Consider the following 27,343-nt stretch of genomic DNA (forward strand, 5'->3'; position numbering starts at 1 on the left):
ATGATATGGGGGACATTTTCTTGGTACAGTTCAGTCCCCTTAGTACCAACTAACCATCACACCACAGCGTACCTGAGTATTGTTGCTGATCATGCCCATCCAGTTATAACTACAGTGTACCTATCTTCTGATGGTTGCTTTTCACAGGATAACACAACCATAAAGCTGACATCATCTCAAACTTGTTTCTTGAACATGAGTTCATTGTACTCAAACGGCCACCACGGTCACAAGACGTCAGTCCAACAGAGCATCTTTGGGACGTTGTTGTTGAATCCATGCCAGGAAAAATTAAGTCAGCTCAGACGGCAAAAGGGCGTCCAACCAGGTATTAGTGTACCTAACAAAGTCATCAAATCTACACATTTAAAATGGCACAGATCTTAATTCTAAGCACTATCACATTTTTACCTAATGTGTTTGCAGAATTCTTCAAATGGAGAACCACAGTTGATTTATTGGTTAAAAAATACAACACCACACATATGACATTATAAAAAGATAACACAAATATAATACCACAAGAAAAGGAAAAAAGAAGGCCAAAACGTTAGTTCTTGCAACAATATTTGTATTTTTTTTTATTTCACAGCAAAAACATGAACACATCAATGAACTGCTGACTCATTTCCAGCAGATGTGTTACCTGTATTAACCCGTGTTAATACATAACTGTATAACTCTCCTGGTTTACATATTACATGACGTTAAACAGTGCAATAAACCCAGCCAATCGTTGCATATCATTCATGGTGGAAACTGATGAGCAAACACTGATGAGGTGCTTAAGATGACTTTTTTCTGTTTATAATACTCACTGTAATTTTATTTTATTTTTTTTAAGTATGATGTGTGCTCAAGGACTAAGGTGTGTTTTAATACCAACCAGCAATGAAATGAATCACAACCTTCTAACATGTTTAAAAATAAGAAACAACAGAATCAACACCAATCTAATATGCCTTTCAGTCATCCCGCACAAGTGCAAATGTCATGGATTATTCAGCTTCGGCTTGAACCAACATTTAGAGTGAGAAATTCTACCTTTTCTTTCAAAAAAAGGCTTCATATTAATACCGCATACAACTTTATTACACACATGTTGTTGCTAGCAGTGCATCTTTAATCATTTACATCCATGTAAAAATATCCCTCACTGCAGTAAGCTACTGTGTTGTGTGGCGTTTACTTGTGAAGGTGGAAAAATAAATCTCTTACATCCTGGATTTGGACTCTACACTCAGCCTGTATTTATTTGTTCCAGTAGATTTCATAAGACTTCTTCTCTGAGTAGGAAGCCTCCGTCGTTCCTGTGCCGCTTCTCACTTTTTCCTTCACCACTTTCACCACCAGACCACCAGCGAGGGCAATGCCGGCTGCAGCTTTTCCGATTTCGGCCACCGCGCTCAGGATGCGCGCTGTTGCCGACATGGTGCCCCACGGGTCTGATGCAACCCTGCTGGCTGCTGTTGCCACAGTGGGCCCTGTTACCCCAAACGCAGCACCAGCGGCCACTTCCTGAGCTAAGGCGGCAGCACACTGAGGAGTCCCAGTGGCTGCTGACGCTAAACTACCCTGAGCTACTCCTGCTGCTGCTGCAGTTTCAGCTCCACCGAGGGCAGCTGCTCCCTCCAGAGCTGCTCCTAAAGCAGCCCCACCTGCCATGGTGCATCCCACACCGGCCGCCACCCCGACTGCAGTGGCCCCTATGATACTAACCTGGCTGAGGGCATCTAAAGCACCTTCTGCAGGACTGGAAGCCTCAGCGCTAGCAATGGCTCCAACAGAACTACCCAGAACTCCACCTGTTGCTGCGCCCAGAGCCACTGCAGTTTTCCCCGAGGCTGCTGCCACTATGGCGCCCACGGCGTTCCCCACACCTGAGCCTCCCGCCACAGACATCCCAGCTAACTGAGCTGCAGCAAAACCAACTGAGTTCCCAACAAGAGATGCCCCAGCTGCGGCTGCCAAAGGAGCAGCCGCTCCAAAAACTGCCCCAACTGCCATGCCAGTGGCTCCAGCAGCCACCAGGACCTTAACTCTCTCCAGCACCTTGGGAGAGAGTGCGGCTTCCCTCCTGAAACGAATTAGTGACGACCGGACAGATGGCCGCCAGCTGACAGCTCTGCCATGGCCCCGATGTCGGCCTCTGATCTGGTCTCTCAGCAGGCTGAAAGGACTGCTTCTGCTCTCCTTTGCCCATCTCTCCACCCTAAGATCATCTTCACTTCCTCTTTCTACCCCTTTCCTCTGGAGCTCTTGTAATCCTCTCTCGCTGCTTCCTGCTATGTCAGACTCTAAAACACATTTTCTTCTTTTTGCAAGTTTAGCCCCCTCTTCAGTTCTGCAGTTACTTCCTTCTTGGTCTTCACCCTCTGCTTGCCCTCGCTCTCGCAACATCCTATTCTGCTCCTCCCTGATTGCAGCCTCTGCCTCTAAAAACATAGTGTTAGTATAAAACCCTCCGTTACTCTGCCTCACCATACTGTCTACCTTCACCAAGAGCTCTTTAACCTGTGCTGTGTTACTGGGGTCTTTGTTGTTGAGCACATGGTACCTACCCCCACACTTGTCTATCAGAGCCCTCAGCCCAGGAGGTGCAGTCATGTTCAGATATTCTTCTATCCCCATGCCCTCTAGGTCATCCCCCCTTGTAAAAAGAACCACTGTATGGTGAAATACAGCATCCTCCCCAAATATCTTGGCCAGCTCACAAACAGCCTGGTTCTCGTTGTCTGTGTATCGTCCTATTGGCACCACAAGGAGGAAAGCGTGGGGGCCAGGGGCAGAGAGAGACACGCATTTGGCAATCTCTGCGTGAATCTGCTCCACACTGAGGTGAGTGTCTCCAAAGCCTGGCATGTCAACAACCATGAGTCGCCTCACTCTCCTCTGTGGGACGGCCCGGCCATCTTCTTCAGCGAGCTCAGTGTTTCCCATCTCGCAAATCTGAGTGACAGAGCTGGCGCTGACCTGTGACAGGAACTGCCTGCGGCCCAGGATGGTGTTCCCAGATGCACTCTTGCCAGATCCGGTCTTTCCAACAAGGACCAGTCTGAGGTCTTCGCTCCACATGGTCTCAGAGTCGACTCCTTCATTCTCACCCTCCATGTGTACTGGTTCCTTGTTCCCCTCCTCGTCTTCTAACAGAACATTAGGAGCAGAAAACGTTTGGCGTTAACGCTCAGACTCCACCTGTTTTTTTGAAATGTTCACTGCAAATGTAATGACCAATGAAAAAGCAGACAGCAACCAAGGCTTGTATTATCTCCACTTTGTGTCGTTGGGAAGGATAACAGCTATGTAATGAGCTTTGTAAAGTGAGAGCATCAGGAAGCTTCTTGCACATAAACAAAACATCAATAGGTTAGCTACGAGCAAGAGGGACGCGAAACTAGCAACATCCACTAGGTGGTTAAATTAAGTGTCTAACTTTAACACCACCCAGTGACAACATACCCTGAAACTAAACATCAAATGTCGAATGAAGAGCTCAAGCTTTAATCTCGTTAATTAGACTGCCTGCTAATAATTCGGCTTTAGCACGTTAACAGCTTTAGCTTAGCTTTCGTTAGCAAGTCGCTAACTTTTGACAGAAACATCAAAGTATGATCTTACCACAGTCCAAATGATGAAACATTTCGCAGAGGGACTAAAAAGCCGTTTCTTCTCTGCATGCCAGCTTTCCCTTCATCCTCTACATGCGGCCACAGATGGGCTGAAGTCAAACTGTTCAGCCCGCATATGAAATGCAAACACTGGACTTTGTGTCTTTGATGGTTTCCTGCCCTCTGTCGGTTCATCTGCTCAACAAAACAAATGTAGCAGGTCTGTGGAGCACAGAGGGGGCTGCTTTCAGCCGCTCTCATGTTCACGCTTGATTTGGAATTTTATTTTTTTCTTCTTTTTTTTTTTACCTCCATCCTGACACAATAGCAACAGATTTGTGTGTCTTCCCGGGCTCGAACCGGTAACCTTTTGTTTGTTATTATGCAAATGTGTAAACGCCAAAGTGTAGAGTTGTCACATATAAAGCCCTGAATCTGTGTATAGAGTTTGTGTTACAGTTTTTCCTATTGATAAAGACTGCCCAGCCCCGTTGCCATTCATACTAAAAGCAATTAATTAACAGATAAAAAATTAAATGACAGGTAAATGACACAGTAAAAAAAAAAGAGACATTTTTTGTGAATTAACAAAACCTGTATATTAAGTACAGGGACAGTCTGTATAATGAACTACCAGAGCTTTTTCTGTAATTTTATTTTTATTATTTATTTTGTACTTTCACTGGTCCGGCCCGTTTAAGGTCAAAGAGGGCTGTGCGTGGCCCACAATGTAAAATGAGATTGACATCCCTACAGTATGAAGCCACATGAAGTACAAATATATATATATATATATATATATATATATATATATATATATATAATTTTCTTCCTTATGTATCAGAGTCACTTTATTTCATTACACGTGTTAACAAAATGGCTTGTTCATTCTGCAGCAATGATATTTTTCTCTGAATATACATATAGTTTTCATAACAGTCATTATTACTATATGAAAATTACATCAGTCTCAATTGTGTAGCTCTGAATCCACAAAACGTGTCAATTTAAAAAGGGGAAAAAAGGTTAAAGACGAGGGACTGCTAGATGAATGGTCACATGTTGTATTTCCGGTTGACAGGATAAAAATAATGTGAAGGCTCATTAAGGCAGAAAAAACTATATGGTCAATTAAAAAAAAAAAAAAATCTCAAATGAGTCCCTCAGATGGAAAAAAATAGCAGACATAAAAATGAACCCATGGTAATCTTTATCATTACGCCATCCTTCAGGCAAACGCAACATAATGATGTCTCCTTATTAATTCTGAGCAGCAGTGGGAATGTAAATCTGCCTATTCACAAACATCCTTTGAGAAATTCAACAGCTCTTAGAAATAATGAAAGATAATATTCAATCAGCAGTCGAGCCTAACCCAACCATAAACACGCCACATTTTCAAAAGGTCAAATTTGGCAATCGCACCTACTTGAAGCGTATGGGATTTTAGATACATTAAACCGAGACCAGACACAGTACAGCGGGGGCTTTGCAAAGTTTTGAAGAAAAACGATTAGACTAAAATGAATTAATATCCCAAAGTTTAGTTACATAATCTTCAAGTTATCAAAAATGAGTTTGCCTTAACTTCATCTCCAGAGAGTTATTTATCTTGTTATTTTTTCCTTCCCCCCCAAATTCTAAAGAACTGCTGACGTACAGCAGCTCAGGCTTTTCTCAGATCTGGACTAACCCCCTCCTCCACTTTACATTTTTGTGTCACATTGAGGTTTTCTCTCTCTCTCTCTTTCTCGAGCACCTGGCTTTTGTACAAGTGACGGCAGCTTTTTGTTTTTCTTCACTGTCACCAGAGTCTACAAGTCAAGCCACCCCTTGTGGACTGCGAGTGTACGCGCCTTCTCATCTCCTCCTCCTCCTCTTCCTCCCTCTCCTCTGCTCTTCGCGCTCGGTGAGGTGTAGCGCTATAGCTCGTTGCGAGAGCGGGATATGCGAGGGCCTTTCCTGATCTCTTTCCTCTTCTCCTCCTTCCTCCTCCTCTTCTCCTCCTCCCTCAGGATCTTCTGGAAAGCCTCGGCTGTGTGAAGCACCTGCGGCAGATAAGAAAGGGCGCGGGGAGATCAAAGTCGCGATGTGAGAGAGGCTGTGTTTTCTTAGAGAATTTCTACAAAAAACAAAGCAAAGATCTGCATGTGTTTCTATTCCTGCTGGTTGCAAAGGTGTACCCAGAGAGTCTCTGGGGTATTAAGAAAGCTGTTACCAGGTATCAGGCTAGAATAATAATGGATGATGGCAAAGTCATCAAGAGAGGCAAAGTGTAGAACAGCATGTACGCAGCGTACTCACATCATCTCTCTCTGTGCGATACGGGTTTATAAAGTCTGGGGATTTCTCTGTTATTCCCAGCTCCTGTGACATCTGCGAGGTGAGCAGAATAGGAAAGATAGCAGAGGAAAGAAAAGAGGGGGAGATGATACATAATGCTTGCTTCAAAAAGAGCTAAGAAACGTCACATCACTTATGCTACAGCTAAGAAGCGTTCTGATGCAATTTAAACCACATTCCTTGCGAGTATTAGAGCTCATTCTTCATTATTTACCGCTCACGGAGGTGGATGAAATAGAGACGAGGGAGTCGGAAACCAAGCGTGGGGTTAAGCGAGGGCCGAACGCACACTTTTAGGACGCAAAACTGCTGCTGCTGCTTCGAGCCTCAGAATTAATCCACCTCATAATCCTCTTGGCACATTGCTAAGGTCACAGATTAATCCTGCAGGAGTATAGTTCATTAACCCGCACATTAAACAAGGAAAGACCGGTTAGACACCTTTGGTCTTTAAAGTTTAAAAGGCCAAAATTCAATTTCTACAGAAATATCTGACACACTGGCTGACACTGATGACTGCTAACTCCACACTTACATGACATGAGATTGCATCACTCTTCAAACCCACCAGGTTTCCAGAGAACTGTCACCCTTGTTTTTAAAAGTCATTTTTTCCTGTTTGGTATAGCTAATGATGCACGGATGGCACTTCTGCTGAAAAGATAACATCTTGTGGTTTATGAGAATGTGCCTTCTGTTTAACGTGTGGCTAACACTGATCTAGAAGCCACTGAGCAGCCACTTTGAAATGCATGTGGGTAGTTTGGGCAGTTATTGGGAAGCATTATCTAAATTCATTTAAATTTCAATAGCGAGTGGGAGATAAGAACTGTATTTATAGAACAAAACAAATCTGGGGGAAAAAAACCCCCTCAATATTTGACTATTGTTTTCTAAAATAAAAGTTTTTTTCCACCCATCCATCCCTTGCCATTTACCCCGGCCCACCTCCCTCTCACCGGCCACTTCCTCCAGCTCTTCTGGGGTGACACCGAGGCGTTTCCAAGCAACTGGCTCCTTTTTAATGTGGAGTAGTAGTACCTCTATTCTGAGCCCCTCCTGAACGACCGCTCTCTTTATCCAGTCTGTAAGCATGAGCCCTGACACCTTTTGAGAGAAAGTTCATTTCCACCCCTTCTATCTGCAGTCTCATTCTTTCAGTCGCCACACGGAGCTTGCGGGCACAGGTGAGCGCAGGAATGTAGGTGCTCCGATAAATCGGCAGCTTCGCTTTTATGCTCATCTCTCGTTTCACCACAGCGGGCCCGTGCAGAGTCTACATCACTGGTGATGCTGCACCGATTTGTCCATCAAGCTTGCCTTTTGCTCCCACTCGTGGGCAAGACCCTGAGATATTTAACTCCTTCTTTTAGCCAGTGCAGCTTTTTCGCTTCTGGAGATATTAATCTACCACCATCGAACCAATATTGGTGCTTTTGCAAGAATCTCCTATAGATTTTAGAATTCGCTGAGCCTTAAACACGCTGCCAGGGATAAGGCTGGATATTAGGAGCCGAAGAATCACTGTAAACCTCAACTATTCTTTTGCTCTGTGCCATCTATTTACCAGACACATTTACATCACTGTGCTTTGGTTTGTAATGCGCTGTTTTCTCGCTGTGTTTTGAATATTTCCATTATATCCTCCTGCAGAGAGATGTTTTCTTTTCTAATCCAAGGCGTGAGCTGAAGCTGCGGTATGCAATCACTGCAAGATCAATCACGCTGAATCTCATGAAACTTAGTGGAGCACTGGCAAAGGAAGAATTAGGTAGTTAGATTTTGATCTGAATCATTTTCTTTCAGCTTTTGCAACAACTCTCAGTCTTCAGAACGACGTCGACAAATCTCTTCTAAATCCACACAATCGAAATGAGAAAAAGTGAAACCAGAAACATTTTTTTTGACACCCTTAATAAAAAGGCTGCAGAAGGTCTTACAAGTGTGAGGACGTGCTGGTGGGCTCCTCCTGTGAAAACCCCCGTCTGGTTACAGAAGTTCAGCCCCCAGCGCAGCAGGCCGCTCCAGTCGGTGTTCCGGTCGTAGTAGTGGTGGACGATACGGGGGAAACGCAACGCCACGTCGCCAAAGAACGCCGTATTCTCCACTACGTGGGAATAAGCTGCAGGACAGAAACAGAATATGAATATGCACATGTATATAACACATTGTGAAAAATGATGCTTAACAGAACAAAGGGAGGAAAGCAGCTCATGATTTTACTGGGGGAGCACACTCAGACCGCACTGAAGGGGATAAAGATGGGATGATGAACACCAGGCAGAAGTGGGGGTTTTTTTGAGATGGGTAACAGAGCGTAAGACAACCCAGGCAGAGGTGTTGGAGACAGAATCAGTGTGTGAAAAACACTCGAGAGCGAGAGAGAAGGCAACAGATGAGATTTAAAAGCGAATCAGACCTTCTTTGATCTTATCGTCCATGGGGAAGGGGTCATCGGGCTGCATGTTGGCCGCAACCAAGACCTGCCGGGAGTCCTCCAACACCTTAAGAGAGAAAGAGAGCTCAGTCTCCAGGGTTATGTACTCCCATCTACGTGCTACAATTGTTATTCTTATGACATTTTACACACCACCTCCCACAGGCGTTACAGTCAATGCGTGATCTGTGTGGACACTGCACAGAATAGATACGCTGGCTCACACACACGCAGACGTATAGAAGTGCTGACAGTGTTTTGCAGCCCCCGAAGGTCGACTCTGCTCGTTCTCCTTGAGAGCGATGCAGATACACGCATAGCTGCCCGCTGGGAAATGGAGGCCTACAGTAAAAATCACAGCTCCCAGTCTGGTGCAAGTGAATGGCACCTGTAAGCAGCATGAATTCAGATTCAAATGAAAAGCGAGCTCACGCGCTGCTGAATGCAGTGGATTTTAGGGCTTTTGATTCTCTATCGGGCTGCAAATGTTCTTATCCTTCAATTTGCTGGAAACACCAGGCAGGTCGAGCTTCAGAGCGCCCGCTCTCTGATGCTAGTGGCCTTGTCTGTGCTTGACTTGCTGCTTCCCACGCACTATATGATGTCTCACACACACACACACACACACACACACACACACACTGTACCTTGAAGAGCCCTTTGAGCATGATGTCTATGATCTTGTACTGCTGGTTGATGTCGTTCAGCTCTACTAGATTCTTGAGTGCATTCAGCTGATCTTTCCTCTTGGTCTCAAACAGCCGCTTGTCTGACAGGAGGAGGTCAGGAGGACAAACGCTCTCTACATGGACATAACTCACATCAGGAGAGACACACCCGTGAAGATGCTTAAGTTCAATACTTAGTGACTTGCGCGCACGCACACACACACACACACACGCCATCAGCAGAAGGATACAGATCTCCAGGTTGGAGTCGTGTCTCGGTCGGTGCGTGTCGGACTCTGCCGAGCTGAGTGCGGCAGCGGCGAGCGCCAGGACCACTGCACCCACACTCCGCATGGTCAGCAGGGGGTGGCAGAGAGGCACTCTTCTAAAAACAGGGATGATGAGCCATGAGACATTGTTCCACAGCAGAATATTGTCACATAGTCGCCTGATTAGATTCTTTCAGCTTGCCTGACTCGCTATGCTTTCACATAGAGCCAGCAAACACAGCTTTCTTCTCCATTCATTCATTTTTCTCCTTCCAGAGCTAGTAGAGGGGCTTGTGCTCTCTCGTGTGATACTTGTGGAATATGTGAAATACGGAGACATGTTGGGGATAAGTGGTCAATATGGAACACCAGAGGGTAGCCGGCATTTGAAGAGGGCCTCCGTATGTTCCTTTTAAGACACATCTGATGTCTGGCACTTGCATAATCCCCAGAGGAACTTTTACAGTCTCTGTAGCAGGCGCCCGGTCTGCTCTTGCCCGTCCTCTGCCCTCTCTATTCAAAAGCGGCGGTCTTCTATAGCATTCTGATCCTGTCGCAACTTTCCCCGTCCTCCAAGGCTTTTTTCTTTTTTTGGTACGTTTCAAAGGGAGGCATGAAAGTGAGAAGATAAATACAACAGCTAAATATAGGACCTCATCAAAGGAGGATTCGATGCGAGCCAAAAAATACCAATTTTTTTTTAAAGAAAACATTAGCAGAAAACAGAAGTAACTGGAGGCAGGGAGAGGACAATGTAGATGAAAAGCTACAAGATATAATTCATATAATCCATGCATAATTTAGCAGGGGCTCCATCAATGATACTATCAGAGGGATGCAGTGGGGTACAGATGGGATGGAGGGAGAGTAATATTAGGAGAAGCAGCGGGGGGAAGAGGAGGAGAGGAGAGAGGGGCGTTGGAGCGTTTGGAAGAAGGGGGTGGGGTAGAGGAGTTGGAGACCCTGAGGGAAACAACAGCTTTCCTGGTGAATATTTCATCTACCTTTTGCTAAGGCACAGCGGTGAAACCCAAAGACACACAGATGGGAGAACTAGTGCAAGATAGAGGAGGCGGCTGTGGAATGACAGATAATGAGCACGGGAGACTGGATTTCTGCGCTGACTGGATTAATCTTTACAAACCCGGGGTGCCTGTTCTCGAATCTCAAGGAGCGGGAAAGGGAGCAAATGTTTCAGGGCGTGAATATTAATTTAGACTAAAGTGAGCACCCTTAAGAGAACTTACTCCAATCAGAACAGGAAAAAAAGAAACCCATCTGCTTCTCGACGTTGCCTGTACATCTACGGCACGCTGATAACGCAGACAAACAACGAGCATTTCATACTGAATCATTCTTCTGTTTAACGGCAGCGTTGGTGTATTATTTCCGGAAAAATGAAAGCGGATTTTTTCCCCCTTTCCCTGCCAGTCTCTGGGGTAATTTATTTTAAAAATAAAACTCAAAAACAACTTTGTTCATACGGAGTCAGCAGAAACCGGCGTTCCTGCAGACAGCTGAGTGAAGACAATGTTCGATTAAGGCCAATTTGTGCATTCTGAGAACATCTTTTGGGTAGCTTCCCAGCTTTCTGAGAAATGCTGCACTAAATATCCTTAAGTGCTGGTCGAAAGCCTCAATATTTCTCGATAACAGCCAGAGACGGGTGGGGGTTGTCTTTCTGGTAGTAGCAGCAGCTCGTCGGGTTATTTGATGTTCCTGTGTGCCTCCTAGCAGGCAGCCATGTAGCTCTGACAGATATTTATGAGGGAAAAGGTCATCACCGTCAATACGCATAACCAGGAGCTGCTGATGTTTCCGCACAGAGGGGCAAAGTGCTGAGGCCGTAAGAAGTGATGTAGGAAGGGCATTAAGGCAGGATCAATCATTTCTAATGTGGCACGGGCAGTGCAGAAGTGCATCCATTAACTGTAAACAAGCAACCCTGATTACACAGGATGAGCATGTCACTAATTCCAGGGCACTCGGCTCGGTCCTGAGTGGAACTGAAAGGAGTGTGAAGCACAAAACTATGCAAAAATCATCATCTGCTGACATTAATGTTAACTTCAAGCTCCCCTTAAAAATGATGCTGCTCTGTGAGAGAGAACTTACACAACAGTCATTGCCTGCATTCCTGCACCCCCAGCCTGTCTTACTACAGGAGTAAAACCAGCTGAGGGAGGGAGTTCACCTGGCCATCGCCATCATGTGCTGCTCAAAGGGGATCGTCAGATCCCTGCAGGGGTTCTCATTGGTCTTTAACCAATACTTTTCTTTTTTTGGTGCACATAAAAACAAAATTGATCTCAAAGCAGCACATGCACTAGAACACTGTTAGGACAACCCAGCTGATCTGCAAAAGGCTTTCTTTCATATTCTCCCCTGCTGAGTCCTGGAATGAAGAAACTTCAGGGGAGATGTTCAGCATCCAAGGTGGGAGGCTCGGTTCAGAAGCCGTCTGTCCCTCTGGCACTCGAGCTGGCGAGATGTGTCGAGGAGGTCTGGAGGCAGAGTGGTTCTTGCTGAAGTCGTGTGAGCCCACGTAAATCTCTTGGCTTGGAGCTGCTAGCAACAACCTCTTAGGGCAAAGAGGCTGAAGTTTGATTTCCTGTGTGGGAGATCTAGGTTCCAGCTTTGTCAGTAAAGTAGGTTACATTATCTAATCACACGGAACCCGTGAAGAAGAACCGCTCTGACTGGGAATTGTCTGTATTGTTGAAAACATGCATCCAATTTTCACCAGTGTGATGAAAGATGATAATCTTCAATCAAGGATGAGAAAGAAGTCCGACCCGCGAACAAGCCTGCTCTGCAGCATTCATTTCAAGAGCCACAGCTGACCCTTGAGGTGAACAGCGCTCCAGAGAGGATGGAAAAAAGCAAGATGCCTTTCAGACAGCTGGATGTGCAGCAGGAGTGGAGCCCGGTTCCCCTCAGGCTGCCAGCCTGCTGTGGGAGTCTTGAGGTTCAAGGACTGACACATCATCTCTCTCTCTCTCTGCTTCCATCCTAGAGGCTCTCCTTCTGTCATCATTCATACAGAGGGACGGACATGCGTAATGGTGATGATGGTGGTGGATAAAGACTGTCACATGGACCATCAGCTACAGATTGTTTAATTGATTGCATGTCCCCTACCTGACCTGGCTTCCTACAGCTGCACGGCTGTCCGTACCCAACTACTGAGTAACTATTTATATTCTAAACGGAGAATTACACGCTTTTTATATCTTGGATGCACGGCTACATACAGTGGTATTATACACCAACATCTCAATGATATATAACTATTTATAGAAGACTTCCCAACTAGGGGCTCACTTTTGGAAATGAAGTATTTAAAGTCGACAAATCGATGCCTCCTGTCATCGCAGCTCTACGCTCCGGCGGATCCGCCAGCCAGCCAGCGGCCAGCACAGCAGATCCCCCGGCAGATAGAGCTCTGCTGGACACTACAGCCACCAAACTCGAGGTCCACTCACCGTGTTGTAGCGAGAAACGACAGCGCCACAAGGCAGCGATTAGCGAGCGGCGTTTGCTCCAAAGTAAAGAGTGCAGTTGAACCTTCTTTATCTCCGCTCCGAGCGTGAACAAAGACAGAAAAAGAGCTCGGCTCGCCGATGAGGTAGACGGGACAGTGAGTTTGCCCTCCTCTGGATCCTCAGGTGACAACAACGGAGGTGGAGGCGTTCATTTACATGCGGCTCTCGCTGCTCCACTCTGCCAGTGCCACGATCGCACCGGCTGGCTCGTCTTGGACGAATGACAGCGAGCGGGCGCTAAACACGAAGGAGGAGGAGTGCGGTTTCCACACGGAGGAGTTAGAGGGAGACACCGCCAGAGCGTGGGGACGAGGGGCTGCGTTCCGTTTATGCTCAGTTTCCCCCGGGATTATGATGCCGTCCAGCCACGCTATAAACTCCCGAGGTATTTTATAAAGATGGCAGCAGGGCGGAGTAGGCGAGCATGTTAGGTAGTTTATTTGCAGCTAGGGTTGGCTATGCTAATGAAAAGTTGCCTTTCTGGAAGCTGGCTGTGACAGCAATTTAAAAGTCAACTGGACGTCAAAAGGGACTTGTGCGATCATATAAGAACCCCACCTTGCCACTTAATGAGCTGCCAGTGAGAAGTATAGAAACACACTGGAGCTACCCGATGGTACAATGAACGATTGATTTTCTTGCAGTAGCCTAAAGCCTGAGAGCTCATCAGTGGCCATACAGTTCAAAAATAGACCACATGAGACGTTTTACCCTGCAATTATATCCCACATGGCTCTCAAGCACTTCGCCGACAGCTGCTCTCTGGCAGCTTGTCCACCTCACAACCACTGCCATACACACCAGTGGTCTACAGGGAGTCGTACTCCCATCACCTGACAGCTTTGAGAAGGTGTGGATGGGGTAGAGAAATTCACATTAATCTGGTTAAATCCTGGAACTGGCAGAAGAAACTCTAGGTGGGAAAGTGAGAGAGTTAATTCCCCGAGCAGAGCTGCTCACCTGCAGCTTAGACAGTGTTTTTTTATTAGCAGTTTCACTCTCTGCCTGTAATAAGCTGTTTTAACATTTCTCCTTTAACGCCTTCTAATTGGCTGCCCCCGGCAAACAGAAGGTCTAGATAAATGCTAAATGGACTTGTTCTTATATAATGCTTTTCGAGTCTACTTTAGCACTCAAAGGGCTTGATACAACATGCTTCATTCAGCCATTCACCCCCTTTCATACATGTACTTTTGTCTACACCCGGTGCTTTCTACCTAACATTCACACATTCATATCCGATGAACGCATCAGAGAGCGACTTGGGGTTCAATATGTTGTCCAAGGACACTTAGGAATGCAGACTAGAGACTAGAGCAGCATGGCATCAAACCATCAACCTTTCCATTATTAGATGACCTGCTCTACCAGGCTTCTTTGTTCACAGTCAGAGCTTTGTGCCTGAGATGACCATATTAGGCATATCCTGAGTACTTTTTTAAATGTGAGCACCTGGTTCAAAGGGGTTATTGTATATATGCTTAATTATTTTAAACTTTGGCCATGCTTAATAACAACAATAACTACTTTTGTAACGTTGTATATATGATGGAAATATGTTAAAGTACAATATCATAGGTCCCCTTTCAGAGGACATTTTTCTTAAGAGGAAAGGTTGATTGGATCACCAGTGCTACCACATCGGATAAAAAAGCACCAACGTTGGCCTGTAACAAAAACAAGTGATTTATTGATGCACTTATAATTCAAGATGTTCGTTTTCTTTAACACTGCTGCAAATATGAACTACCTTCTATGAACAAATGCATGCAGTCAGTCAGATTGCTAGGATGCTGTGAAACTACAGGTTGTATTGTTTTAGGAGCACAACAGAAACAGTCAAACAAACGGGAGCAACAAATGAGCAAGGTGAAGAACTTTCAAAATCGATGTCCTGTCTAAAGCACAAAGTCAGACAGGCAGAGGGGCACGTCTCCAACATGTCTGAAGATAAGCGTCAAGGAGCAATGAGCAAAGTGAGAGGGGGCAGTGGGCGTGAAGATGAAAGATAGAACATTTAAATTAAGAAACAAATTGAAACTGCTACCAGCTTTACTGAGCCTAAATGCACTGTGTTTTTAATGAACTACTATTTCCACGTATATGTTGTGTATTTGGTTATTATTAATATTAGCAGAAAAATGTAATATTTACAGACAAAGCTGATATTAAAACGAACACGCATATAATAGTTATACTGTATGAGAGTGTGTGGGTGGGTCACAAGAAGAATAAGCGAGAGAGAGAGAGAGAGAGAGGGAGCCAGCCAGCATGACAAATGACATGCTGACTATGAATGTACAGTAGAGCGTGTGTTGTTCAACACAGGCATCTATTAAACTGCCAGTGAAAAATCAATGAAGATGCTGATGTTAAAGTATGAGTTTCCTAATGTGCTTTACTGTGTGGGTTACTGCTTTCTGCAGCACTTCCTGCTTACAGAGGCATGTTCAGAGGCTGTTTGTGTTAGCAAAGTTCAATGGTGTGCATGTGTTTCACTTCACGTAAAGGATACAGGACATTGTGGGACTGACTGCGTCTGCAGCTCTCATCGGGCTCTCCGAGTTCCTCTATCATGTTCTTCACTTTCTGCTTGTGTTCCTCTCTGGGTAGAAGGTCTCTGCTCTGGATCTGAATGAACAAAAGAAGAAAAACAAAAAGCATCCTAGGGTTAGAGGGACCTAACACAAGAACCTTAAGATCTTGAATTTTGCAATCCATTAGTCCATCCATTAATTTCTATCATTTAACAATGAGTCGTTCCCAAGCCAGCTGAGACCCAGGACTCTTTCCAGCGAGTCCCAGGCCTCCTCCTCGTAGGACATGTTCACAATACCTTGCCACAGAGGTGCTCAGGAGGCATCCTAGTCAGATATCCAACCTAACTAGCTCCTTTTGATGTGGAGGAGCAGGGGTTCTACTCTGAGTCCCTCTTGAATGACCAAGCTCCTCATCCTATTTCTAAGGGACAGCTCAGCCAACCTTCAAGGGAAACTCATTTTGGAAAACTCATTGGTTATGGCTAGATATTCTGTCCATAAAAACTATGAATGGAGAAGTCCAGTACCAAATGGAAATGAGTCCCACTTATTGCCAGAAATATGAACCAAGTTGTCTCTGTAGGTGTACAGGGACCAAATGCCCTGTAACAACAGGCCAAACACCCCATGCTCCCAAAGCACTCCCCACAGGATACCCCAAGAGATGCGGTTGAATGCCTCTTCGAAATCCACAGAAAACCTGAAAACTTCTGAAAACGACATAATATAGATTTTACAGGCACTCCATTATAATTATTTCCTTTTTTAAATTATTATTATTATTAGTGGACTCCACTAAAATTGCTTTGGATGAAAAGTTTTTGAATTTTTGCCTCACAGGGATTACTTTCACATAAACAGGAACTCATTATTTGAAACTTTGCCCATGTTACACCTCCAGCATTGTAAAAATATATAAATATGTATGACAGATGATAATGAAAAGCATATTAAGTTTGAAAATCTGTATTTCAGCTGTCATAAGCATATGCACAAGCAGAAAATGTGTATAAAGCAGCAAACAGGACTTCAGTGAAGATGCAGATGTGTACTGTAGGCAACAGGGAACAGTGAACGTTTGCCACAAGCAGCAACAAGAACAGAAATCTGGGAGAAAAATATTCACAATCAACAGAAAACTTTCTAAACGTTCAAAGTTTGCAGAGTTTCTCCTGCAGTTATGAGCAACCCCAACACAGAAACAGACTCACGATGCAAGATTTACTATTCATTGTTGTTCATGCAGATACAGCCAGAACCCGGCCTGAGCTATAACTGATCAGCTCTCTGCTGAAGCCAAGGTTCAGAGACCTCTCTAAAGATCATTTCAAAGTGTGTGAGGGAACCCCAACACATATGTGAGTGGGGTTTTTTAAAGTCAAAGTCAAATCAGTTTTATTTGGCAGCAGCTGCCTTTAAATTACTTAAGACGATGGTGTGTTCAGGATGAGATGGAAGGCAGCTTAAAACAAGGGCTGAAAACTGATAAAAGCAACAGGCGAGGCAGAGGTGGAGTTAATAGGATCAATACAATTGGGAGCATTAAAAAAGGAAAGGAGGAAACAAATAAATTCACCGAGAAATGGAAAAAGCTAGCAAGTAAATACTGTTCCTGTATGTATTCTTGCTCACTCCTAACACTCTCCAAACATGTCCACAACCAAGGTAAAGTTCAGATTTCTTAATGACCACTTTAAATTAAACTTGAAACCAAACTTGGGATGGAAATGAACCGATTCCCACCCAACCCAAAGGTTTTTGTAATTTTGTGTTCGCTAACAGTTACTTAATGTATTCTATCAGGCGATTGTTTCCATTAACTGTTTTTACAAAGGAAAACAACCTCAAAGAGTTTGGTGCACTGTGAAGCACAACCTGAATGATGCAGCACCTTTGCAAGAACCAAAGCATTTGTGTGCTTCAAAGACTTGCACTGAAACATTTAAGACCTATACAAACTGAAAATAGGACAACTTTATACTGTGCATAAGTTTTGAGAAACTCCTCATTTCTTTTTTATTTTGGTACAAAAATGGGAAATAGATGCAGTGATTCATTGAAACACGTGAAAACATTTATGTAAATACAGTATATAAGGTAAAAACAGAGTCTGTATGAGTCTAGTGAGCTTGAAAGTCAATATTTGGTACGACCTTCATTCTTTAACAAAACCTGATCTCTCTTAGGCAGCTTTCTTGTCATTTCTTTAAGTAGTCTTCATTAATAGTTCTCCAGGCTTCTTGAAGGACATTCAAAGCTCTTCTTTGGATGTTTCTGCCTTTTAGTTTTGTTCTCTGCTTAATAATGCTGAGGTCCAGACTCTGGGGAGGCCAGTCCATGACTGATAGAGTTCCACTGTGTGTTCTTCTATCCAGGTACGCTTTTACTGCATTAGCAGTGTATTTGGGATCTTTGTTATGATGCAAAATTAAGCCGTTGGCAGTCAGATGGCATTGCACGGTGGATCAAAATTTGATGGTGTTTTTTCTGCGTTCATAATTCCATCAATTTTGACAAGATCTCCAACACCACTGGCCAAAATGCTACCCCAAACCATGACAGCGCCTCCACTGTACTTAACAGGCGGTTGTAGACACTCACTTTATAGGATTGCTGCTCAGTCCAATTTCTTCAGCCTTTTCTTTCTGTTTCTCTTCATTAAGAATGGCTGACAGCCACCCTTCCACTGAGACTATGTCTGATAAGGCTTCAGTGAACTGCAGATGAATCAACTCAAGGTACAGATGCATCTCTGCAGTCCTGTGCCAGGGTCTTTGCTGGATTTTATTCCTCTTGTTTCTTAAAAACATGACTTTCAGACACTGCTCATCTGCTGTTAGTTTTTAAACCGGAAACTTGTTCTTTTGTCCTCTACTTTCACAACTTTTTCAAGGACTTACTGCACACATTGTGGAGATAAGTTTTCAGCTAATGCCTCTTTGGGAATCATCTTGTTGATGAAAAAAATACTATTTTATTCCTGTCAAACTGTCTTATCTTTGGCATTGTTCATAGATTCAACTAAACAAATGGAACAAGTTATCTGTTTTTGCAACAGGCTGCTACTAACAAATGGCCTAAAGATACAATTTAAATAGGTTCTTTGCAAAGTTGTCTTTTATGTGCAGACACAACACTGGTTCATCCCTTGAGTTTGGTGCTTGAATGATTCATAGATCAGAGTGTTAAGATATAAAAAAAAACACAATTAAAAACAGTTCTCTGAAAATGGTCAAGTACAAGGACTGGACTTAAAATGAGTGAAAAAGTAGCCAATGTCCAAAGAAAAACTCGAAAGACCTTCAGAAAGCCTGGAGACTATTGCTCTAGAGCACTTTGAAACATTAGAGAAAGCGAAATACAAAGAAATCAGGTGGCTCAAGATTTCGGTGCACTCCTTTATTTTGAAAACCTATTCATTAGAAATCTGTATTTAGGACTACTTGGGAACCAGGTAGACTGAAAAATTTTGACTGGAAACAACAAACCGGGAAATGCAAGCTTGCAAACAGAAAAGGTGATATCTGCTGACTGTATGTGCATGCAGGCACACCGGTGCTCGTTATGTCAGCTTTCATGGGGAGGAAACAAGAAGCAAAACCAGTGATCTGAGAATAGATCATTTATAAATATACACTTCCTTTGTGAACTGAAACTTCACTTTAGTCCAAAGCTAGATGAACAAAACCTCTGAAAACTGTGAAGCTCATCTGTGAAAATGTGTGTGAGAGACGAGCAGCAGAGATGCCAGGGGACAAAAATCACACTGTTTGTGAGACCGTTAAGAGAAATGCGTCACATTGAACCCTGCCTACCCTAACCTGTGTCACTGACTTAAAAAAACACACATATAGATATACAGACACACTCACACACAGACACACACTCACACACACCTACACAAGCCACAGACGCATGTATTCACACACTTCATGATTGCCTGGAACACAGTGCACTGGGAGCTGCAGTGTGTGCCATCATTCTGTCACTCCTCCGACTCTGAGCTACTTTCAGAATACCAAAAGCATTTCTGGTCCTGCACACGATGCCATATTAGAGCTATGCAATCTGATGTGGCCCCTAATCTTGAGGCGAACCCAACTGGGCTTTCTGCATTTGCAGCAAAGCTAACTAGGGTAACAGCAATATTCACCTCACGCGAACCCCCCCCCCCCCCCCCCCCCCCCCCCCCCACCCCCGCAGAGAACACACCAGCTTGAAACCAGTTCAGACATAATAAGAGTGATTTGGCCAATGATACTAACGATACAAAGAGCTTGTGCCAGTGCTGTGATCACAGTTGAGGAGAGAGAGAGCACAGTTGTTTCCATCAACTTCTTTTTTAAACTCAGTTCACCTCTGTGATCTGTGGGGGAAAAACTGAGTAATTTCAATTTTGAAATACCGCTAACATCTGTTTGGCTGGCAAAAAAATTATGCTGGCGAGCTGCAACACAACAATATGATGGGTAGAAAAGCTCTGCAAATAAACCACAAATATTTCTGTGCCTGTCAAATTAACATAACTCCACCAGCTCGCTCTTTTTTTAATGTCACGTGTCTGTCTGATCCGGTCCAAATTTAGTCCATCTTTCCTGGAATAAACAGAATACAGCCATGAAACCCAGTGTTTTAAAACACTCTTGCTATACGGCCCAACAGCTTTGATATTTGGTTAAAATGTAACAGGCTGTTACAAACACTTGAAATCATCCACGTTTTCAATCACATTCTACACTGGATTAAGCGTCTATTTCATTTATGAATATCTAAAGTTTGATTCTGTCACACTGTTTGTGTTGCATGGCGACCTTCTTCCTGCAAGCCTGTGGCCAAAGAAAGCATGACTCAAAGCAAGAAGGATCTCAGTTAAAAGCTGCTGGTCGTCTGAGGAGATTGTGAAGGTGTTGATATGAGTGTAAATGGTTGTCTCTCTATGTGTCAGAGGCCATGCACTGGTCCAGTACCCACTGAGATGCTCCTGAGCCTATCTGTGTAAGAAAAAGGGAACTGAAGAGATGTCCTTTTACTTCTCAAGCAAATTAAGACATAAAAGGACATTTTTATCTAAAAGTCTTTTCAGCAACTTGAAAAGATGACTTTTAACCTCTCACTTTTCAGACAGATCTACCAATCATCCAAGTCAACCAGTCATTTTTTCAATAAGTCTTTTGCCATGTTGGGAAGTTTGATTGATTGATTGATTGGTCTGCTGTGCTCAGGGATGGAGAGGAGAGGCCCAGACTGACACGAACTGCAATCATATTGTTAGCTCACAGTTCAGTAATCAGTTTTACACACACAACACTTACTGAAAATATAAACCTAAGTTTTAATTAGCCACTGAAGATGCATTTAGGCTTTATAGCATTTATGGCTGGGTTTGGCTGTGAAAAGACGAGTGGAGCAGGATGCTCAGCGTTTGTCTTTGCAGCAGGAGACTCTGCAAAGTCGTCTTTAAAATAACGACCAGGAGGGGAAAAAAGAAATGTCTACTTAGAGGCAAACTGATTTTATTGTAATTTAATGCTTCGCAGTGATAAGATTTAATACTTGGAGATAAAGAGATGGCAAGTTAATTCTTTAGAGTTTGGCTTTCAGGAGGTAGTGAGACAGTGATAATTTTAAATCGCACCCTGGCTTGTCAGCTCAAACTGCACTTAAACATTTACACATTGACGGCCTAAATGTTTGCTTAGGTGGTTACCCGGGTTGCGAACTTCATAACAACATAAACTACACATCGGGAGAAAAATTCAGCAACACACACTTGCTTACCACAGAACGGCTGAGTGATGAAAAGTGCGCAAAGGCAAAATCAACATCACAATGCGTGATGAATATTATAATTATTTGAATAATTCAGTAGGCTTGTTTGTTACTTTTCTTCAATCTTTTTCCTGCTGGGAGTCGTGATTAATCGCTTTTGCATTTCTAATGAAAAACTGATTTTCACCTTGACTTGAGGTGGAGTGTATTGTGATTCATGCTCATATGGGGCGGGCTCGATTTATTATTTGCCATTTGCTGCTTTTATGTATTGTACATGTTCTAATCTAAGTCAAACACTATATTGGTCATGATCCAGATTTATACTCGATTACTTTTTGACATGTTGAAATATGTGAAATAACTGTTTCAACTGCACAAACCTACCTGGTCTTCCATGAGCACATTTCCCCTCAGTATAGTCTGCTTGTTTTGATTTTCACAACATATAAATACAAACTGATTCCAGCTAAAACTGAACTTTGTATGATTCCTTTTCTAATTAATTCATTTGAGGAATGGACATATCCACAGGTAACTGAAGGCCTGTTGTTGTGTGATTATCTCCTATTTTATCTGTGTGAGTATATGTGTGTGTGTGCAAAGGTTTACCTGTGTCAGCAGCAGCCTCAGGGCCTGTTCTGCTTCCTTGCTGAGCTCCTTCACCCCCCTCCTCTCCACTGCCTCCATCACCTGGAGCAGGTCAGGCTCCCGCAGCACTGGTGTCCCGCTGTCCTGCAGCAGCTGCGGAGAACACAAGCACAGATGCAGAAACACATGTACACGTACGCATGCACGATCCTGCACAGATGTACATTACTGTGCAGTAAAAAAAACCCGCTGCTCTAAAACCATTAACTTGATTACCATATTAAACCTCGGGGACATCAGTGTCAACAAGTGCACTGGAGAGGCAGCAAAAAGACAACCTCCAATAGGTGGTGGTGGCCACAGGCTGTTCCTCTGTCTTTGTCCCTCCTGACTGATTTTTATTTTGTTCCGCTTTTGTAAAAATTAAGAGTCTTTCAAAAATAATGCCATGAATATTTTTTTTAATTATCATTCAAACACACCAAATAAGTATTTGCATTGACTTTGCATTGAAAATAAGTTCTCCTCATGACTGATTGGTTGGCTCGTAGTTTGGGACTTTTTCGGTTGCTTCTACCTTTCCATGTAATCCAGTGATGTCTGGAAAAATGTGAGCAACACTGTTTCTTTTCCTTCTTAACAGCCACTGTATGTTTAGTTTTGTGGACAGTGAATTTGAGACCAAGTGAAAAAAAGCTAAATATTTAAAGTGTTTAAACTTGTGTCACAGTGCTGGCTAACTCCATCAAATCTGCTTCCATTTTGTTTATTTGTGTTGGAAGGACAAAGTCACACGCTGTCCCAGATTTTTCACAAAATGCTTTAAGTCAGACATTTTTAATGCAGCGGGAGGCTCACAGGGCTCCAGCTGACCAGTAGTTCCAAGTAATCCCACAGTTCCAACCCCGAGCTGAATGAATAATAAATAAAGTGAGCTCACAGAGATGGTAATGACTTTTCTTTTATTTTGATTCGCTGTATTGTGTCAGGATCAACTGCACTGTATTCACTTTGATGTGATCTAAATGCTTCTTTGAATACTTCTGCTATCAAATATTTATTACCTGGATTTGTATTTGTGTGTGTGTTTGTAAAGCGTCTTACAAGTATGATGAATCTGAGAATGGCAGGGTGCAGAAGGCAGCTCTTTCCTGAGCTGAGCAGGCTGTGGAGGAGGAATCGACTCCATGGCTGACACACCACATGCTTGGCTACTCCACACACACACACACACACACACATACACACACACACACACACACACACACACACACACACACACACACACACACACACGCACACACACACACGCCTTACTTAGATCCACTCAGTTTTATTTTATTCTCTTTCTCATGGTGTATTTACTGGAACTAGATGAAGTCTGAAAATGTAAAAAGAACCCTACATCATCAAGACAAACCCGTTGTTGCTGCAGAGATATTGTCCGAATAAACAAAGGCACGTAACCTTCACATAAGCTATTTCAAGTTTAAGTTACCAAGTAAAAAAACCCAACTCAAGACTTGCTGTAAATTCACTTACAGTTGCTTTCCACAGCTGTACATGTCATACTCATAAAACACTGCTGTTTCTCAAATCTCCTTCAAATATATACATTTGCAGTTTTTCATCTCTTTCTCTGTGGACATGTGCACATTATCCTCACTCACTCCCTCTTTCCCCGTCTCTCTGTTTGATACCTGTAGCGGGACTCTTTCTCTGAAGGAAGCCCAGCAGGGAGCTCAGACAGTTGACTGAGGCTCGCAACAGCAACTCGTGCTTCTGAGGAGAAAGAGACACATTAAGGTAAAACATGAGATTTGCAGAAGAAAAAAAAAAGAAAAAGAAAAAATATCTCTCAGCTTTAAAATGTCAAATCGCTGCAAGCCAGGGAAAGAGCAGAATGTGAAACGTGTGCCTGTGTGCTCTCGCTCGGCAGAAATGGGCGCGATGGCAGCAACAGATGAATAGGGGGAACACAGATATCTGCTCTCCAACAGACGGAGATGCAGTCAGCAAAAGAAGGGGGGTAAGAAGGGAACACCAGAGAGAGTGACTGAGTGATGTTTTAATAATGCATGTCTCTCCCACAGTGTCAGGGCTTACACTGAGCACTATGTAGTGTCCAAAAATACTGAAGTAGGCCACGGAGATATATAGATGACAGTGGAACGTTGCACTATAATCCATAAGCAGCGAGGAGGAGAAAGCTGAAGAAAGGAGTCAAGAGGATGAGCTGGAGTGAGCGCGAGGGAGCTGAAGTGTGCAGAGGTACGAGAACGCTTAGATGAGAGGAGGGCAAATGAGGACATGAAGATAAAAGGAGAGGTTAAAATGAGAGCAAAGAACAAGCGAGGAGAAAGGGAGAGCAGGCAAGAGTCGAAAAAAGTATGTGTGGGAGAGGGACTCTGGAGCTGCAGTGAGTCCTGCTGCTGCTGAATCGGAGCATCGAGAGGAAAGACAGCAAAAAGAGAGGAGGAGAGTGGGGAACTCATATCAGCTGAACAGCAGACTACAGAGCACTGAACCATACAACTGAAACTCAGTTCAGCACTACAGCTTCTTACAGAGAGAGGAAATGCTGCTAGTGTGGAACCAGAGGCTGGTATACTGCAGCACAGAAAAAAAAAAAACAAGTACAGGCATGACACAGAAACCACCCAATAGTTCCACATATACAATAGAACAGAATAAAATTACTTTATTGTCCACATTAGTGGAAAAATTGTCTTTGGATCGTCAATCGATTAAAATCAAGCACACATTCATACATATGAACATGTAAACATTCAATTCAATTCAAAATACATCACATCATCTTATTCAGTATATTAATTACTTTATGGCACAAATGATCCCTTATATACCTTTTTACTAGCTAGAGGCCTCCTATAACTCTCATCCTACAAGAAAAGCCTATAGAAAATATTCTTCATGATTTCTTTGACAAAGAAATCATTTGCTACTCTTTTGGGTTAGTCATACTTTAGACCGTTTGTTACACCACCAACATGTAATAACAATGTAGAGACGGACGTAAATGCACTGGATCCGTGTGCAGTGCCACTGTGATAACTGTTAAATCAATCGGCATCTCATTTCCCCCACACAACTGCGTTTGTGAAAGGCAGGTCCACTGTCATTATGTAAAGATTTTAAAGATTACCTTTGTGTTACTTCTGCTGTGGGATAAAGGGCAAGGGGAAGTGTGAAAGGAACAATGGGGGGGAGGGGGTTTCATAATATGAGCATTTAAGTTGTCATTCATATATTCTTTATTGTATCCGGCGATAGATCGACACCATTAACGCATTTGTGAAACCATGTGTGTGCACACTGGTGTTCTTATTCCATTAGCTGCATATGTGCATGCGATTTATAGAAGGCGTGCAGCTTTCTCCAGTTTTTCATTATGTACCTCTTGCTCACAAAGCCACCATTAAAGACACAGTTTTACAATTAAATTCCTAGACCAGCTAGCTTAGTAACAACTGAGACAGCACACTGGGTACTGCAGCGCTCGAGCTTTCATTATAACACAGGGATTTACTGAACTAGCTTGTTATATTAATTCATACCCTCCATAAGCAAGAACTGGGAAATGCAACGCTGCAGTGAAAGTCTCTCTCTCTCTCGCACACACACACACACAACATAATTACTACTTTTTCAACCATTACTTCAAATTTACCCTAAATGCAAACCTACCCTGAAATGTATGACTTACATCATCAAGAATTATCCAGACTCCAGAAGCGAGGCAGATTTACGCCCACACAACATGAGTAATATAGTAATCTTTTACCACTGCAGATTTTACATGTGCTTCATCACACGTCCCCTGCACTATATGGGGCTTTTGTCATTTTCTCTAATTTGTGCCTTCTTGTCTCCTCTGCCTTCTTTCCCGTGACCTGAAAATCAATCTCTGTGTGCCATCATGAAGGATGTCTCAACACCTAAAATGAATCAGCAGGAGAAAGTAATGAGGAGAGAAGAAGCTTTGCTGGAGAAGTTATGATCCAGGATATGACATGTGTGTCCTATGTGGAAGTTTGTTTATGCTCGATGCAGGGAGGTGTGACAGGCAGCAGGAACACGGGGGAGGAGGATTCCACAGATAAGTACACCTTCATGCTAAACTACGTGAAAAAAAGTCTGACATCTGCACGTTACTGACACACTGAGCTGGTCTGTGCAGGTTTAGTAAGGAAAGGAAACAAGGATGTACAAGGCAAGCAATAAGAAGGGGGCCGGTGTTGGTCTCTTGTTATCACTGATTACAACAGATGATAACAGCCTTTAGAGCGTGCCAGCAGGTAGTGGAGGGTAACTGCCTAAAGGCAATATGCATGAGCCTGATAATAGCCATTCTGCAGGCTGATAACAGGCAAACTGGATGTACAGACAGACAGAGGACAGCTTATAACAGGCAGATATTATTCAATCCCTGCAATCAAGCAAGATGGCATATGACATGTTTTCCCAGTTGATTTAAAATGCAGAATATAATCCATGGAGTCAAACCCAGGAGAAAGCCACAACTCCAAACCGCTGAACCACAAGGGGCCGTGATACAGAAGACATAGTAAATATATCTAACTATATAGTGAAATTTTTAAACTAGTAGAAAGCTGTTAATTCTGGAAACTGATTGGATTACTTCCATCAAGAAGGCTATGTGATTGGTTTGCTTTGGTCTGTTTGTTTGTCTCTTTGTTAGCAGGTTTGCTCAAAAAGTTGCGACACATTTGCAGCCAAATTTTACCACAAGTGTGTCTAGGCTAAAGGGATTAAAATGATTTACACTCTGGATCCAGATCCAGGAATTTTGGGAGGAATTTTTTAACAATGGCAAAAACCAGTGAATCACCGTCGTAATGTTCTCAAGAAAATGTTACAAACTGAACCAGATCCAGATAGCTTTTTGTACCCACACACTCAAATCACCATATCAATACAAACATACTCATACTCAAACATGCTAATACCTGCAGAAGGAGTCCACTGAGAGCAATTGAAAGGCACTGCGCCCCTCTGGAGCCAAGTGGGTACAAAGCACCATCTTCAACCCCAAGAGGTCTGAGCCCAACCAAGCCAGGACCAGAAGTCAGACACACAACTTCCGATGCCAGGTCAGTATCAAGCAGAGCCTGCAGCAGCCTGAGGTAGCTGACTGGGAAGAGGAAGATAGAGGAAAATTGTAAATGTCTGAAAAGCAGAGCAAATAAGGAGAATGATGGAATGTCTAAGCAAAGGAGGGTGAAAGAAAGAGAGAAGGAAAATAAATGTAGAAGGCAAGGCCACAGAAGAAAGACGTCCACAGCACAACAGAAAGCAGCAAGTGTGTGAGTAAAAACTGAAAAAGATGGTAACAATCATGGAGCAGAGGGTGCAGGAGCACAGCTGAAAGGAACTGAGAGCATTTTTTTGTAAGAGACATGTGAGAGAAAGAGAGGGCAAGAAGTTAAAGATGTCAGTGCCAAGTACACAGAGAGAGTGCGAGGCAGAACGACGTGAAGGAAGCTGAAGGAAGTTCAGCGAGACCCAAGTAGTGATGGAGAAAAAGCGAA

At 43.5% G+C, this 27,343-nt stretch overlaps 3 protein-coding genes across 4 annotated transcripts in view; all 3 read right to left on the bottom strand.

Moving 5' to 3' along the window:
* Positions 1-560: 560 nt before the first annotated feature.
* LOC134625966 (uncharacterized) lies at positions 561-3,785 on the bottom strand. 2 transcript variants are annotated; one of them, XM_063471389.1, is made up of 2 exons: positions 3,619-3,785; positions 561-3,140 (listed from the first exon to the last, which is right to left on the bottom strand). In XM_063471389.1, exons 1-2 carry the CDS (start codon positions 3,638-3,640, stop codon positions 1,252-1,254), a joined length of 1,911 nt encoding a protein of 636 aa, XP_063327459.1. In that variant the 5' UTR covers positions 3,641-3,785; the 3' UTR covers positions 561-1,251. The 2 variants fall into 2 exon arrangements, with proteins under 2 accessions (XP_063327459.1, XP_063327458.1); XM_063471388.1 differs by having other exon boundaries at positions 561-3,143; positions 3,619-3,784.
* Positions 3,786-4,077: 292 nt separating this feature from the next.
* Positions 4,078-13,087, bottom strand: LOC134625967 (coiled-coil domain-containing protein 134-like). Its single transcript, XM_063471390.1, has 7 exons — positions 12,811-13,087; positions 9,308-9,441; positions 9,036-9,157; positions 8,371-8,455; positions 7,892-8,073; positions 5,913-5,984; positions 4,078-5,656 (listed from the first exon to the last, which is right to left on the bottom strand). Exons 2-7 carry the CDS (start codon positions 9,408-9,410, stop codon positions 5,531-5,533), a joined length of 690 nt encoding a protein of 229 aa, XP_063327460.1. The 5' UTR covers positions 9,411-9,441; positions 12,811-13,087; the 3' UTR covers positions 4,078-5,530.
* A 1,505-nt stretch (positions 13,088-14,592) lies between these two features.
* The window catches only part of LOC134625965 (meiosis inhibitor protein 1), a 58,011-nt gene continuing 45,260 nt past the window's right edge, over positions 14,593-27,343 (bottom strand). Inside the window, exons 28-33 of the mRNA XM_063471387.1 lie at positions 26,762-26,946; positions 23,471-23,552; positions 22,875-22,981; positions 21,792-21,923; positions 15,386-15,501; positions 14,593-14,814 (exon numbers count right to left, since the gene is read on the bottom strand). Of these exons, the coding sequence (XP_063327457.1) occupies positions 14,769-14,814; positions 15,386-15,501; positions 21,792-21,923; positions 22,875-22,981; positions 23,471-23,552; positions 26,762-26,946 (668 nt within the window). The 3' untranslated portion in view covers positions 14,593-14,768. The remainder of the gene's footprint in view (positions 14,815-15,385; positions 15,502-21,791; positions 21,924-22,874; positions 22,982-23,470; positions 23,553-26,761; positions 26,947-27,343) is intronic.

This window comes from Pelmatolapia mariae, linkage group LG4 (genome assembly GCF_036321145.2).
Source record: "Pelmatolapia mariae isolate MD_Pm_ZW linkage group LG4, Pm_UMD_F_2, whole genome shotgun sequence".
NCBI classification, from domain to species: Eukaryota; Metazoa; Chordata; class Actinopteri; order Cichliformes; family Cichlidae; genus Pelmatolapia; species Pelmatolapia mariae.